Raw genomic sequence first — 17,532 nt, 5'->3', positions numbered from 1 at the left:
GTACGGTGCTGAACACAAGCTCAATATAAAAATCAACTATACTATATACTCACAACTAGAAAACAAATATTTTAAAAATATGCTATTTCCAACAGCATCAAAAATATTTTAAAAATCAAGGAACAAATGTAACAAAAGTTCACAAGATTTCTTTGCAGCAAATTATAAAGCATTAGTAATAAATATGACTTCAATAGATGATTATAATATGGTTTAAAAATTTCATTACTGTAAAGATGTCAATTTTTCCCAAATTGATCTATGTATTCACTGTAATTCTGACATAAATTTTAGCATACTTTTCTTATGAAATAGAAAAATCGATTTGTGAATTTATAAGGAAATGCAAAGACTCAAAATAGTCAAGACAATCTTACAGAAGAACAAATGTAAAGGATTTATACTACCAGTTACCAAGACTTATTATAAAGCCACAGAAATTAAGACAGTGAAGTGTTAGCTCAAGGACAAACAGACCAGTAGAATGAAATAAGAAGTACAGAAACAGATCCACCTGTACTCAGGCAGTTGATTTATATACCACTGTGTCCCTATGATGCAGTGGAAAAGAATAATCTTTCCAATGAGTGGTGCTGGGTCAAATGGATATCTGTCTGAATAAAAATATATGTTGACCCTCTTTTGCGGTCACCAACCCCCAGGCCACAGCCTAGTACCAGTTCGTACGTAACCTGCTAGGAACCGGGCCACCCATCACCACCTGAGCTTCCCTCCACCACTCCACCCCACAGTCCATGGAAAAATTGTCTTCCATGAAACTTAGGAACCAGGCCACACAGCTGGAGGTGAGTGGCCGTCTAGTGAGAGAAAGTTCATCTGTATTTACCACCCCTACAGCCACTCCCCATTGCTCTCATCACTGCCTGAGCTCCGCCCCCCTGACCCCTGTCCAAGGAAAAACTGTCTTCCATGAAACCAATCCCTGGTGCCAAAAAGGTTGGGGATCGCTACTTTACCTCACACCATATACAAAACCATAGTATTAGAGACCTAAATGTGAAAGATAAACAACAAATCTTATGGAAAATGACACAGAATAATATCTTTGTAGCCTTGGGATAGGTAAAGGTTTCTGAAACAAGACAAACTAATAACAATAAAGATTGATGAATTGGAATTAATTAAAATTAAAATGCCTGTCCATGCAAAGACATTATTAAGAAAGGGCAATCCACAGAGTAGAAGAAGATATTTGCAAAACATATGTCCACCACAGGCCTGACACTAAGCATTTTTACTGTGTTCCCTGCCTTTACTTTGGAGAGAGGGGTTGGAGATAAAAGCCTTAAACAGGCAATTCACAAAAGTGATTACTCACATGGCCACTGAACGTATGAAAAGGTGCTCAACAATGTTAGTCATGGGAAAAACGCAAATTATTGTCACAATGAGGAACCACTACACACTCATCAGAATAATTAAAATAAGAAATTGGACAACACCACATGTTGGCAAGGTTGTGGAACAAATTAATACTCATATACTGTTGATAGGAGTGCAAATTCGTAAAAACCATTTGAAAAACTGTTTTGCAGTATCCAATAAAGATAAATATATACCTACCATATCATCAAGCAGTTTCATTGGGTTGTACCCAACATTAACATAGATGTTATTATTTTTTTTTTTAAAAAGAGGTACAACTAGAAATAACCTCAATATTCAATACTAGAGAGAATAAATGAATTGTGGCATATTCATAAAATCAAATACTTCTTTACAGCCATCAAAATTTAAAACTTCTGCTAAGAAAATGTAATATAGTTTTTCTAGAAACTGCTTATCAATGCATACATTATCTTAGTTACCCGTTAAATCATTTTGAAGAACATAAAATACATTGATCAATAAGAATAACCTAAGTCAAAGTTACATAGAAATTAGAGTTGGATTCAAATTCTCTTGGGAACACATACAGAAGGCAGACTAGTAAATGCCCAGCCCAAAGCACTGAGAATCTAAAGACTTACAGCTTCAGTAACTGGAATCAGATAAGGAGAGACTTTTAGTCTAGACTAGAGGGAGAAAAGCAGTAGGAAAAGGTACTGAAATTTGAGGGAAGGAATCCAAGTGGATAATGAGGAATGGGTTCTGGGTCCAAGGAAAGCGATATAGTCCAAGGAAAGGAGCAGTGACAGTCAAGGAACCAGGATTCTACACCAACTTTAGCACTGACTTTCATTTCACCCTGACCAAATCACTTCTCTGCCTCAGTTTCCCTAGCTGCTCTATCTTGTAGCACTTATTACCTTCAACATATTATATAATTACATATTATATGAATTATCTGCTAGGTTTATTGGTATTGTCCCCATGTCTAGTAGACTATACTTCTACAAGGATAGGGATTTTTTAAATATTGTTAAACATTTATGACTTACGTGAAAGAACCTATATGTAATGTGTATGGGATAATCTTATTTTGGAAAATACATCAAAAACAATGCAGCATACCAATCTGCCATTTTTTTCCACCCTACAGGTTGACGGAGATGGTAATGGCCATGCTAAAGGTATGCTCATTTGCTATACTGACTGTTTACTTTTTGTAGGGCACAGTACTGGGCTACTTGAGAGTAGGTTTTATAAAGCCCTAGAGCTCTAACTTTAACGAAGTTACTGTACACTTGTCAAGCTTACTCCATCCATGTTTAGGAACTTCCAAGGTATGTATATGAACAGCTAGAAGGAAGTAAAAATCCACAAACTAATACCTTGATTTCAGAAACACATGTATTCTTTCTTTTCTTTACATATTAATAGCTAGGGAAAAATAATTTTAAAAATTTAGATAGTTACAAAGAAATTTGTTTAATGATAAAGCCAAAGAATTAAAATATGGTACCAAAGAATCTAGAGACAAATATTTATTAAATGTCAACTCTCTATTTCCCACATCATGCTAATACATGTCAGACACAAATATTAGACAAGGGCAATGCCTCTAACAAATTTGCTTGTTTGGAAATACAGGAATGTGAAATAATAGCAAAGCATGATAAGATGTGTTAGGATCCAAATAAATGGTTTGAATGTTAAACATTAGTATGTGTGTAGAGGAGGAATATGTGATCTCACTGGTCAAAAAGTTCTTGTGAAATTTGACAAAGATCTTGAAGAATATATAGAATCTTTATTTGAGAGGAGTAAAACACACTTCAAAAACAAGCATATGATTTAGATGTTGATATGTTTAAAGCATTTTAAGAAACCAATAAATCAGCCATTGAACATATACTATAGTTTTGGTGTGGGAAGGAATTAAGATGTCGGTGAAGTCAGTTTGTAGTAGGCCTTCAACACAGGCTGAGTATATCCTACAGAACAGTAAATCTCAAACCATCAGCAGGAAAAGTAGGAATAGAGTTAGAGTTAGTATCCCCCAAATTCTGCATATAAACTTTAAATGGAAACTTAAGGATAAAAGGTTAGAACTATACTGATAGCAATAGGCTGTCATTTTGGGTATTAGTGAATTAGATAATAAATCATAACACTGCATTCCAAGGAAACTTACTCAAATCACACTACTGCCATGATAAATAACATAATCCCAATTTTTTCCTGTATGGCATGAGACATTCCTGATTTCCTTGGTATCCATATCTATATAAAACACATGACATCCATTTTATAATACAATCTTGATCCCACAGAGGCAGACTGGTGGTTGAGCTGATTAGGTGTTGGATTCCCCACTTTCTCATTATCTTATTTCAAGATGGCTCTGGAGACAATTCCTGACATCTCCGTGCTTCAACTTCCATCTGTGTGAAGTGAAATAATGGCTGCCTCCAGCCTACCTCATCAAAATCAGTAAGCTACAAACATACATCAAAACTAGGAATGCAGGAAGGATTTTGAGGAAACAAGCTTCTGTCCACTATCATTAAAAACAGAACAAAATTTAGTCAGCCCTTGACTCTTCTCAGTTCTCCCAAGGATGGTAGTACCAGTCTAGATGCATAGCATAGAAGTTAATTCATGACATACAACAGAGGCCTTAGGGCATTAGGGCTGAATTTTCTTGTGAGTTCAGCATGAGAAGAGCTGATACTACTATATGTTTATATACCAATGAGGGTTTACCATTTCATGTAATTTTGTTTAAGGGAAAAAAAAAAAAGCTATGTGTTTATGGACCTGTAGATTCAAAGCCTCACCATATTCCAGAAGAAAAATAAAATAGCCTGGAGTACTGCCAGAATGAATGGCCCATAAATTTTGGGTTGTCACATAGAAGTAACAAAGGAAGAAAAGAGTGAACACTGTCATACTCTACAAAACGGTTTTTGAAAAGCATTTTTGACTTAGTAACTAATATTTATGGAACTCATTTAAAATTCTACACAATGTGCTACTACAAGACAAACATTTATTTCCTGTTTAAGAAATGAGAATAAGATCTAGGAAAAGTAACCTTTCTCACATCTAAAGCTGGTGTAAAGCAGAATCTCAAGTTCAAGTCAGTTTAATTACACTGGAAAGCTGCCCCTCTTTTAGCTATTTGATCTCACAAAAGCTCCTCAACATAAGATTTATTTTCCTTTGCAGATGAGAAAACTGAGGTTCAGAGTAGTAATCAGTGTCTGGCCCAAAAGCTCCGTGCTAACAAGTTTCAGACATGGTTCCCTTGACTGCAAATCCTATAAAACCTCCCAAACTATGGTTGAGGAAAAAAAGCAAAATAGACCAAGATGGCTGTTACGGATTGAATAGTGTCCTCCAACAGTTTATATGTTGAAGTTCTAATACCCAGTAACTCAGAATGTGGCCCTATTTAGAGATGGCATCTTCACAGAGGTAATCAAGTTAAAATGAGTCGTTAGGGTGGGCTCTAATCCAGCATAACTGGTGTCCTTATAAAAAGAAATTTGGACACAGATACACACAGAGATAAGACAATGTGAAGACACAAAGAGAAGATGGTCACCTACAAGTTAAGGAGAGAAGACTGGAATAGACCTTCCTTCACAGCCTTCTGAAGGAACCTGCCAACAGAACTGTGAGACAATACATTTCTGTTATTTAAGCCACCTACGTGTGCGGTACTTTGTCGCAATAGCTCTAACAAACTAATACAATGTCAAATGCTGACTGAAAAAAAATTAAAATTAAAAATTTATCATCCAAATTCACAAACTAGATGGGTACAGAATAACTTTCTCTATAAGTTTGTTAACATTTATAGTTCTGAGCCTATTAAAGCTTAAAACTACACTCAGAGTTTTAGAACACCTCGTATAATACAATAAGTTACAATTCCATCATTTTGGTGAAAAGAAATGAATCTACACCACCTGTTGTAGGGTTAAATATTTTGAAAAAAATACCTAATCCACAGGTTTTATGATGATATTCTGATTTTTCAAAAATTATAATTATAAATCATATGTGTAAATACATATATATAATAAGTTAATTAATCTAATTCTACAAAGATAATTCTAGGTAATATGTTAAGAACCTCTATTAGTAATTATTTGTAATTCTAATAGTTAATAAAATTAAACGTTCTCTTTTCCAATTAACTGTACACTCTGCAAGAAGAGATCATCTTCTAACCTCATCATATTCTGAGTTCTGGTTATAATTGTGATTGCCTTTTAATTAGCAAAAGCACCATATAGGTCTATTGCTGCTTTTGAAGGTGAAGATGGTGAAGATGATGATAAAATAATAATGAATAAGATCTATTTCATTTTATGTTCTTTGGGATAGTCTTTCCTTGACATGGTTAATGAGAGAGACACGTGGAAAAAATGCCCAATAAATGTTAGCTAATGCTATTGTCATTGCTATTATCACTAAATAAATTTGTTAAGGTAGTTCATGTTAAACCCAATATTAAAGACAAAAAGATTCAAGAATAACATATATGCAGTGAATTGTACATTATTTTTAATTATATTTTAATTATAAAATTATATTGTTATAGTTTGTAATTCTATCTGAATGCTTATAAGAAAATTATATAGATATAAATATAGATGATACAGATATAGATATGATATATATCCTAGGTATGAGTCTCTTTTAATTAATATTACTGAGGAGGTGATAGCCCTTTCAATCTGTACAATCAGGTAGGCTCACAATGGTGTTTTTCAATTAGTTGTGGTGTTTTTTGTTTGTTTGGGTTTTTTTGAGACAGGGTCTCACCTTGTTGCCCGGGCTAGAGTGCAGTGGCATCATCATGCTCACTGCAACCTCAAGTTCCTGAGCTCAAGCAACCTTCCTGCCTCAGCCTCCCGAATAGCTGGGACTACAGGTACGTACCACCACACCTGGATAATTTTTCTATTTTTTGTAGAGATGGAGTCTCCTTATGTTGCTAAGGCTGGTTTCGAACTCAGCCTCAAACAATCTTCCTACCTCATCTTCCCAAAGTGCTAGGATTACAGGTGTGAGCCTCCACACCTGACCTTCAATTAGTTTTTTTTTTTTAATTTTCATTTTGATCTCATTTCTTTGAAGGAGGCAACTAACATTTTAAAGCTATATCTCTGTTCTCTGCCCTCCCTCATTCTCATTTCCCTCATCTTTTTCAATGTATTGTCTAGTTGTCTGAATCCTAGAAGATCTAACAATACCTCGACTTTACATACTAATTTTTCAAATTTTTTTTACTGTCAATCTTTCTCTCTTCTGGATCTACAAGTATTTTCATCTGCTCTTTTGTTTGTCATTTGTTTGTTCCCATCAAATTTTTTTTCCTCATCAAACTCCCTTTGCATTCATTTCACTATCTTCTTTTCACCCTGTCCCCACTGTTCATGACTTTCTGCTCTTTCATGAAGACCATATCTTCCTACTTTCTGCTGAGGAAATAAAACATTGGTTCAAAATTCTCTCCTGGTCACTATAATAAATTCTATTCAGAAAAGTGGTTCTTTTCTTCTGAGGTTTCAGGACAAGCTTCCTTTCCCTCACGCGGAAGCATTATTTCATGGACTCATGTTTGTTTATTTCTTTTTATTTACTCTCCTCTAACTCTGACAGACCTATCCAGACACCATGCTTGTCAAAAGATTCTATGGCAAAGTTTATCTATGTCCCTTCTCAATATTACTCAGGAGGATGCTGGTGTAGTATCTTCTTCAGACCTGGGCCTCAGTGGCATTTGTAGCTGGAATCAGTCTAAGGTAGCTTTGCTGGACGCAAGGTAAGAACTTTCACTAATCCCAATGTCTGGTTCTCTTTAAAAAGGAAGCAAAGGAATGTCAGAAAGAATAGAGTAGCCAGGATGTACTACTGTCATACAAAAAGTAGTAACAAAAAGCAGGAGGGCTCAATATACTAATAGTTTCCAAAAATGGTGCAGTAGAAAGTTGGACTGCTTTCTAAACGGCACAAACTCAGGATCTCTCTGTCAAAGGACATTCAGTCAGGTGGAACCATGAAGCTTCCTGTCTTTTTAGGGAGCTGCTCTCCATCATTAGAAAAAGCACTGATTTTTTTGTTATTGTTCTTGTCCTCCATCCTATTCCGTCCGGCATTTTGTTGATGGAAACCCTCTTCTTACTTTAATTAGAGCTGTCAGTTTAGTTCCAATGTCACTCAGTTTCTATGTTTCTGGGTCCACAGGATATTTTTATGGTAAAATGTGAGAGGCCATGCCAAGGGCTGCCAGCCTGATACCTTTTTAAAGGAAAAAGCTTAGTCAGAATTTTATATGATTTTATTTAAACGTATTATCCAGTCTTTAACCATATTACATGTATCTAAATAACAGATAAAAATAACTGAGATTAATATATTTGTGTTTGAGGGTTTGTTTGGTTCTTTATTTTATTTTTATTTACTTTCTTGTGCTGCTAGCCTCTTTGTTTTAAACAACTTAATTCTATGTTATGAATTGACTATTCTAGTTAAAAATAGTTAAAGTTAGTTAAAAATAAGCTAATCTTATTACTATTTCTACCTATTTTCTCAAATGGTATTTTTGAATGTTAGTGTTCCAAAATGCTGAATTTGAGAACTCACTGTGCATTCTCTCTTTCTCTCTCTCTCTCTCTCTCTCTCTCTCTGCGTGCATATATTTTATGGAGGTGCCTAGTCTGGCTAAGGGAGCTATCACTTTGATTCTTAACAGTAATGTATATCTCCCTTTGATGTTTGTGTGGATTTGAAGAATGCAATGGCCTTTCAGGTGATCATCCTAGGAGATCTGGCTTCCACTAGGGAAAAGAAAGATTTTATTCACTACAAGTAGGGTAGAAAGTAAATGGAGGTGGGAAATTATACTAGGCTGTCTTGCTAACAGAATTTTAGGATTACCAATTTTGAAGATGTGACTGGTTCCACTTCCATTCCTAGCGCCTACTACATAGTAAGCATACAATTTTTATGTGTTATGACATGAATGAATTATTTAATCTTAATTCCCTTTTTCAGTAAAAGGTTTATAATTTGGGCAAACAAAGACATCAAGCTTTTTATATCTCTTATGTCAGCAGCTGATTGTGGAATGAAGCTGCAGGTAGGAAAATAAAAAAGAAAGGGTAGAAGCTGATGTCATTTCTTTGCCTAAAAAACAACAGATATAAAAGCTAAGTTAAAAACTCTTTACAAATAAAGGCAAATGTGGTTGCCCTTGCATCCTAATAAGGCAAACAGGCAATTATCAAGTAATATGTTGACAGGAAATAATAACTTTTAATATAGTAGCTATAAAAAGTGACCAGGACACTGCAGCAGAAAAACAAAAAGCAACAACAATAACAAAAAAATTAGTAGTTAAATAAAGAATAATTTGGTAAAGTATATTGTAATTAACAAAATTCAAAGACTTCTGTCTTTTTCGCAGTTAATAATAATACTTCTTTGTCTGGTTCTTTTCATAAAGCTACATGACACAGGATATTGCTACTGTTTGTAATGAGTATGGATGGAGAGGGCAATCAAATTAGATAAGAATTGGAGGAGAGATGCTCCTCCACGAGATTTTAAAACCCAAAGCTGCAGCACAGAAGGCAGAAGGTGCAAAAGTCAGTTGAAAGAACTAAAATGCATCAGATACATCTTCTAAGGAGTGACAATCCTAAGAACATATAGCTAATCACTAACTGTAAAGCTCATTTACACAGAGAATTTTACAGACATGTAATAATACTGTCAATAATAATCATGGTTCAAGGAAGATAAATGAAAAGATGCAGGGTCTATTAAAGAAAAGAAAATGGAAAAGGGATGAATTCTAAGGAGAAAATCGTTTTAAAGGTCACTAAATTCTGCCATTGTAGTGGAAGAAGGAAGATGAGATTACAAAGTTTTAGTTTTAAATATATTTCCAAAGTGGCCTAAGAGTGGAAAAAGTCCATTATCCCTTGTTTCTCTGGTGAGTTATAAACCAAGGTCCCTGAGGCACCATTAACACATGAATCATAGAGGTTCAAATAAACTCAGATGCCCAATTTAGGTACATTAAAAATACCTACTGGCGGGCAAAGTAAGCAGGGAGAATAAGACTGCAGACTAAATCTAACTGTTTTAATGTTCAAAATGTAGAAGTTCAGGGGCTACTCCATGCACATAAATATATGCATAGATATTCATATTATACATATATATAACACAGACTTTCCCCACTAAATTAAATGTATCAGTAGAATTCTCAATAGTCTTTCTTTTCATTCAATAGAACTGTATCATATCTAACCTTCGTGAAGGCAAGAGAGATTCAGTCACTGAAACGAAACTGACTTTTGGGAATTATTTTTTCCTGCTAAGAGTACAAAATAAGCACTAGCATTATCAGGACTACATCAGTAAAACTGCGTATACCACTTTTGTGGAAGTGCTTAAACCATTGAAGAAATCAGCTATGTGGACAGGACACAGATTCACAGCCCAAATAATAATAGATTATTAGAATTATTCTTTTTCCAATTTAATTCGATTTTTAGCATTTTCCTTAAAGAAACAATTCAGTAAATAATTTGTTCTTCAACACATCTGTCTGGCTTAAAGGAGAGAAAGCAATACAGACTAACCTATCATGTCGCCAGATGAACGGGCTCCTTCAATAAAAAACCTCTTTTAAAATTAATGGCCTGCTGCAGCATGATGAGTGCTCAGGAAAGGAAATATTTATGGTTTTTCTCCTAACTTCTGACCCTTGAAATTAAAAGCACTTTCTCCACCTCCTCAGTTCCAGTTAACCCGTAGGAAAAATGTCTCCCTTTATGGCAGAGAGAAATTTTTATGATACCCAGAGATACGGCTATATAGATAAGTGAGCCAATAGACAGCTTCCCCCAAAAGCTTGCCTCCCAGTGGTGAGAAAAAGCACAGAATGCCTTGGGACAGAGGGTCACTGGACTTTGCCTCAACCATTCATCCCCAAGCATGAGACGGCTGTACCTTCCAGCATGACACTGAAATGCCCAGAGAGTTGTGCAGGTTACCCAATGGGCCTCTGTAGCTAACTAACCTAAAGGTTCAGGTATGCCCAGGATCCTGGGCCAGGTATAAACCCAGATTCCAGCAATAGCCACCACATAATCAGGCTTCCTGGATATTCTGCGGAACAAAGATGGTTTCAAGCTACTTAAGATTTCAAGGAGAAAAGACTCTGTTCTTACTTCTTAGCTTCAAGACAGCAAAGCAGACTCTAAAATTTTAGGACTCTGGTCATAAATAATAATGGTGATAATTATGTATCAATATGATATATAATATACATTATATGCAACATACAATACTATAATGCATTACTATAAATATCACTTTTGTTACGAAAAATACGAAAGGGACAACACACTTGAGAGAAAGCGGTGTTTCAAAAAAAAACAATGGTCACAACCTTTTTTTTAATTTTGCTATTTTCGAGGGCAGAAAATTAATCATAAGGTACCCACTCTCTTATATCAAATATTAATATCCCACCTAAAAATTAGACTATAAGCACAAAGACAGGTAATCATACACACTTCATAAAAGCCACAAAATACATTTTGGTTTTTTTTTAATTCCTTCTTGTTAGCTTACTAAATATGGTACATTCCAGGCTGAACTATTCTCTCTTGATAATTTATTTTCAGAAAGCTAATGCTTTCTAAATATCACAGTTTCAAGGGTTCATTAAAAATTATTGGGGGATTGTTTCTTAATAATGAAATGCAAATGTTAAAAGTGAAGGGAGTGTTAATTACTTGAAAATATGAAACCATTTGCAGTATTTAAAACAAATTAAGGACACTCACTCTAATTATTCCAGGACTGAAGTTAAGTCTTAGTCCTCTATGGTGGCTGTACATATGGCATTACATTAGACATGACACATATGTGAAAAATGTTTTTTCTTCTTCCTACTCTACTTATTTTACTATGATGTGAGCCATATGTTTCATTACAAAGGGTGGTATGAAAAGGCTATTGCAAGAGAGGAAAACTCTTGATTCAGATTTCAGTAATACAGAAAGGCCTCTTCATTAAAAACACATTGTTTTGCTTCAAGGCATTTACCTTATGTTCCTAGTAATACCCTGACAGTTTAGAGATTAAAAACATCTGGAATTTAGGCATTAAGATTTTAGGGATCATGGATCTGACAATAAAAATACAGACCATTCTGGAATACTCAAAATAATGGGCTATCTGCTGGAGGTGAGGATCATGTGATGAATAAATTAATATATAATCATTTAATGATTACACAGCTAATGATTGGGTGTGAGGATACATAGGTTCAGATTTGGGGTGCCAATAGTCTCTTCTATTTATAGTTATAAAAACTAGCTAACCGCTAAGATATTGTTATGTTACCATATGAATTTTAAAAATTTATTTTAGTTCCATGGGTACAATAAAATTATTACCTAGCTTCCTTTCAGGGCCAGGAAGTGAAATAAAAATGCTCTTTGAGCTAAAATTATGAATTTTGCCATTGCTAAATGCCAAATATGGTTTAAACACATGTGCAGTGGTTCAAGATACATCCACATTTGATATTCCTCCCCTCAAGAGGTGAAACATAATTCCACTTCCCTTGAATGTGGACTGGACTTAATGACTGCTTTCAGCAAACAAATTATGCCAGAGGTGATGGAGAGACACTTCCAAAGTAAAGTTACATAAAATCAGTGGCGCATGCCTGTAGTCCCAGCTACTCGGGAGGCTGAGGCAGGAGGATTGCATGAGCCCAGGAGTTTGAGGTTGCTGTGAGCTAGGCTGACGCCACAGCACTCACTCTAGCCGGGGCAACAGAGTGAGACTCTGTCTCAAAAATAAATAAATAAATAAATAAACAAACAAAAAAACTTTAGCTACAGAATGATAAACACGCAGTTAAAAAGTTACAAATTTAACTAAACAACTGTTGATTCAACACTACAGAACACTAGCATTGTCACTGATTTCTTTTCCTTAATAGTTTATTTTCCCCTAATAATGATGGCATGAAGATATAATCTAAAACCCTTCCTTGAAAGAAAAAAGAAAATAAAACAGGTATAGAATTTAAAATCTGGAATGAATATTAAAGATGAATGAAGTAATCTAGCTCTTCTTTTAAGACATAAGAAAACTGACACTACGTGAATAAAAGTTGTTAAATATTTTGCAAAGGACTAATACACTGACTTATTAATAATAGTTTAATACTGTTCTTACTATACAATAATGATGTATGAGCTGTGTTTCAAGGGTGTTTGTGTACATAGCAAGGAGGCACAGGGGAGGTGTTTGTCCAAAAGCAACTCATCTAATTCATTGTGTTAGCATAACGCCAACTTTCGTCAATGATTTACGAGTCATCCAAGGAAAATACATTATGTAAGAGCTGAAATATTTTTATATATTTAAATGTCCAACATGAAGGGAAACTAATAAAAATGACAAATGGTTTATGTTATAATGTTTACTATGCATTGCATTAGGAAACAATCCTTTGTCTAATATTTGTTTGAGTTCATTCAGATTTTCTTTATTTACTCATCCACTATTTATACACCTTTGTTTAGCTTCTTCACAATGCTACAGTTTTGTAAATAATAGTACTGAGAACTAAATGAAAACTGCAAAAGCGTAATTACAACTGGATGAGGATGTTGGGCACTCACTCTGAGTTTTAACCTGAGAGTGTTTGGAATGAATAGCATCATCGATCAATATTTATCAAACATCCACAGGGTACATGATTTGGCCTAGGCAGTTGACAATAAAGGCATTTGTATTAATAGTAGTGTGGATTTTCCTTCTTGAAAGTGGTGGAAAACTGCCAAAAATCTAATGTGATAGGTTAAAAAAAAAAATGTGTCCCCCACCACTCATTTGAATATCAATTGTAGTGAAACAAGCTTCCTTCTAAAAATTAGCCTTCAGTGTAAAAATGCAATGGCTCTACTGTGAGAATACTGTTTTCTTCAACAGTTTTCCACTCCTTAGAAAAGTTTATTGCTTTCTTTTTCTAAAAAAGAAAAAAAAAAGGAAGGAATTTTTTCTTGTAAATCATTCAAATTCATTTTTTTTTAATTTTAAAAAAATATACATAGAAATCTGACCACACTCCCCCACTTCCAATGCAAGGATGCCAGTAATGGCAAGCTAGTGGATATCCAAAGGGAAAAAAAGGGGAAGGGCATTCAGATAAATAGAAAATAAGAAATGGTCTGCAAAACACTAATGTGCTAAGATAGCTACGATTAAAAACAGTTTGCTTCCAAGTACATTCTCAATTTTGGTATGATAGTGTAATAAGGGAAAGAAGATAAAATGTCTATTCTAACCCATCAAAATAATCAGAAAAAAAGAGAGAGAAACTCTTCAAAGAATGAAGAAATATGTGCTATCAGCTTTGTCTATTTTTTATTCAAGGTCACTTCATTTTTCTATCATAAAATATGATCTTTCTGAACTGTGTAATATAGAAGATTTAATGATTATTAGAAACTGGTGCAGTCAGTCCCTCCTTCTGAGAAATTGAGAAGCTTTCACTAAATGCAAAATCTTACACTTTAGACCAAACTCAGAGAAAAATCTAAAAAGAGATCTATTTGATACTTGGTTAATGATTTTTTATTGAATATTTTTATGAAAATATATATTATACCTTTTAAATAATATATGTTCCACTGATTATTTTGTAGTCTTTGCCTAAAAATTTTCATGTATTAATAGGCAAAAACTAAATATACAAACTCAGTTGACAGGCAAAACACAACAGAAACTTGAAAAATTTAAGATTTAGTCAGCATTCACTGAACTGAATAAAAATTCTCATTGAACACTTCCTTTGATAACAATCTTTATTTTTTATCTAAAACTCTTTCCATTCCAACTAAAAACACTGATTTATATAATCTCTTTTTATCAATATTTTCCTAGTTATCTACGAAATTTTTTTCACATGATAGAGGAAAAGTAGGAATGTGTGTGTGCGTGTGTGTGAATACACACTATATTGAAAACCATCACTGTACTTTTTGAAAATTTTGGAATTTAGAATCAAGGAAAGTATTTTATTATTTAATATATTAACTAGCAGTGCTTTACCTGTTATAGTAAAACATAAAATCTTTTTCCCACCAGTGACAGGTAACAGGTTTAAGTCAGAGTGGTAAAGTGACACATGGACTTAAAATAAGTATTTAGTAGGAGCTAAAGACCTTATAAATTTCCTATATAAAACTTGCCTTTGATCTGTCACTTGAAGAACTGTGGGGTGGGGATAGGGACTACATGTTTGTTTTATGCAAGAAAGAAAATTATTCAAAGTTCCAAAGTTCAAAAAAAAAAAAAAAACACGAATATGTAGAGAACACTGTCCTCAAACTGCATGTACACATACATAACATTCAATAACATGATTCAAATCTTGTTTTATGTGAGCAAACTAGTAGCCAAAGTTATGAACTGTGTTTGGCTAAAAAAAATGCCAACTTAGACATCAGTCATTTCCTAACATCACCTCATAAACCAGCCCAACCCAGAGTATACCTCATTCAGAACACCAGGAACTCAGTTCATCAAAATAATCAAAGCTGGATCATAGTAAACCAAGTAAATGGGCTGTTATAAACAGTGCTTTATCAACTAATCGACATTAGAAAATATCAGACTGTAAAAATTACACGGGAGGCCTTGGCGGGAGGATCACTTGAGGCCAGGAGTTTGAGACCAGGCTGGGCAAAATAGCAAGACCCTGTCTCTATTAAAAAAAAATTAATTATTAAAAAAAAAAGGAATTACTAATCACTAAAAAAATACTATTTATTTCTTCCTGCAAAAAAGAAAAAAATACACAGAATTTGATGCCAGAATTCTCTAATTCTTTTTCTGTTTCTTTCTGTATAGTTTATATTGCTATGGTTTCAACTTCACTAATCTTTTCTTCCGTTAACTTTTTCTTCTATCTTGTCAGCTCTTTATTAACCCATCCTGTCTATTTTTCATCTCAGACATTGTAGTTTTTATCTCAAGAAGTCCAATCTTGGTATATTTTTATATTTGCATGTCACTCAGTACTTACTTCGTTGAACATAAAAGCATACAGTTAAAAACTTGTTCTAATGTTCTTATCTGCTAACTCTAACATCTGTGTCTATTTTGAGTCAGTTTCAATTGGTTGATTTTTATTCTCATGCCTATGGGTATTATTTTTCTATGCCTGGTAATTTTTTATTGGATGCTAGATACTGTTAATTTTATTTGGGGAGGGTGTCAGATATTTTTGTGTTCTTATAAATATTCTTGCTTTTTGTTCTGGGATGCAGTTAAGATTCTTAGAAACATTATGATCCCTTCAGGTCTTGTTTTTAAGATTTATTAGTTGGGATCAGCTCAGGGTTTAGTCTAAAGTCTATTTTTCTCCACTTCTGAAGCAGAACGCTTCTGAGTATTCTACTGGATGCCCCATGAATTATGGAGCTTTCCTCTTAGTCAGTGGGAGCAGGCACTATTCCCAGCCCTCTGCAAACTGCAAGGGGGTTTCCTTTCATCCTTTTGAGTGGTTCTTTCCCCAGCCTTTGCTAGTTTCTTCCCAAGCATTTGCTGGTCAGTATTCTTCTGAATACTAGAGGGGAGCCTCTGTGGATCTCCAGAGTTCTCTCTGAACAGCTAACTGTCCTAGTCCTGTCCTGCAATCTTTATCTCCCCACACCCTCAGCCCCACCTCCCCAACTCAAGGAGTCTGCTGGGTTTCAAATGGTCCCCTCTCCCTATGCTGCACTCTAGAAACTCTCTCAAGGCAGCAAGCTGGGGCCATCATGGGACTCACTTAGTGGCAATCACCTGGGGAGCACTGTTCTTCATTACCTGATGTTCACTGCCTTAAGGACCATTGTTTCATGTGTTTGGTCTGTTTTACGGCCCATTTCGGGCAGGAGAATAAATTGGTCCCTATCCCACTTGCTCAAAGCTGAAGTCGAAATTATCTTTTCACAACACAGATCTGGTAATGTAAATCCCCTGCTTAAAACACTTCATTGGATTCCCATCATTAAAATAAATTCCAAGCTCTTTACATTGATTTAGAAATTGACTCCATAATTTAAGCTTTGTCTACTTTTCTAGCTAAGCTTGTCACTCACTTACAAGAACCACACTTCAAAATAAAACAATTGCATTTTCAAATATAAAAAACATTCTTTCATTACATTTGCACATGCTGTTCCCCTTCTATCTGGAACTCTCTTCTCTGTCTTGGGTGCTGAGGAAGTCTTATTCATCCATGAATAATCAACACAAAAGTAACATCTCTGTGAAGCCTTCTTTCCATGACATACAGCCAACCACCTTCTCTCTCTCCCCTTCACTCCTACCCAAAGAGGAGTCAACCTTCTTCAGTGCTCAGAGGAACCTATTAGCCCTACTCTTGCTACAGTGTCTATTACTTTTTACTATAACTATTTACTTAAACATCTATTTACCCACCTCGGGCAAGCTCCTCAAACTCTCAAGTTTTCTCATTTGTAAAATAAGGATAATACAGGATGTTAAAAACGTGGGGCACGAAAGATAAATTTATCTTAACTGGTATGGTGGTTACATTTTCAATTAATATGCTCAGTTTGTTTTCCCTCAACTTCTGACACCTTTTGTAAAATGGTATACCTTAAAAGAGATTGGGTCCAATTGCTAATATGAAGAACACATTATAAAAACAGTACAGAGAAAATTCTAAAACACGAAAGACCTCGGCACCTTCAGAATGGCAGAAGATTAGAGACCACAGGGGAGAACTGACAAGATGAAGTTGAAGAAATAAGAGGGAGCCTTAGAGACTATATAAAAGATTTTATGATTTAACACAAATGTAGCAGAAAGACTACACAAGCATAATCAAAACGCATGTGAAAAATAACTTTAAAGGGAGAAAACATATTAAAGGTGATCAATAATTCAGCTGTTGATTACACAGATATTAGTTATATGGTGGTATATTTTCTATTGGAACTACAGTGAATCTAAAGAGAAAATTAAAGTCCCCACCACCCTGTATTAAGGGTGGGGAACAGATAGGCGCAATCTTTGACAGTGAGTCAAAGCCAAATAATAATCCACAAGTCT

At 34.7% G+C, this 17,532-nt stretch overlaps 1 protein-coding gene across 1 annotated transcript in view; it reads right to left on the bottom strand.

Annotated features, from left to right (window-relative positions):
* PTPRD (protein tyrosine phosphatase receptor type D) overlaps window positions 1-16,337 on the bottom strand; it is a 406,959-nt gene extending 390,622 nt beyond the window's left edge. Inside the window, exons 1-2 of the mRNA XM_045562129.1 lie at window positions 16,279-16,337; window positions 10,457-10,545 (exon numbers count right to left, since the gene is read on the bottom strand). Of these exons, the coding sequence (XP_045418085.1) occupies window positions 10,457-10,545; window positions 16,279-16,337 (148 nt within the window). The remainder of the gene's footprint in view (window positions 1-10,456; window positions 10,546-16,278) is intronic.
* Between the last annotated feature and the right edge of the window lie 1,195 nt (window positions 16,338-17,532).

The sequence above is a fragment of the Lemur catta genome, chromosome 10 (genome assembly GCF_020740605.2).
Source record: "Lemur catta isolate mLemCat1 chromosome 10, mLemCat1.pri, whole genome shotgun sequence".
NCBI classification, from domain to species: domain Eukaryota; kingdom Metazoa; phylum Chordata; class Mammalia; order Primates; family Lemuridae; genus Lemur; species Lemur catta.
The sequence above is the reverse complement of the archived record's forward strand: the minus strand, read 5'-3'. Positions and strand labels throughout refer to the sequence as shown.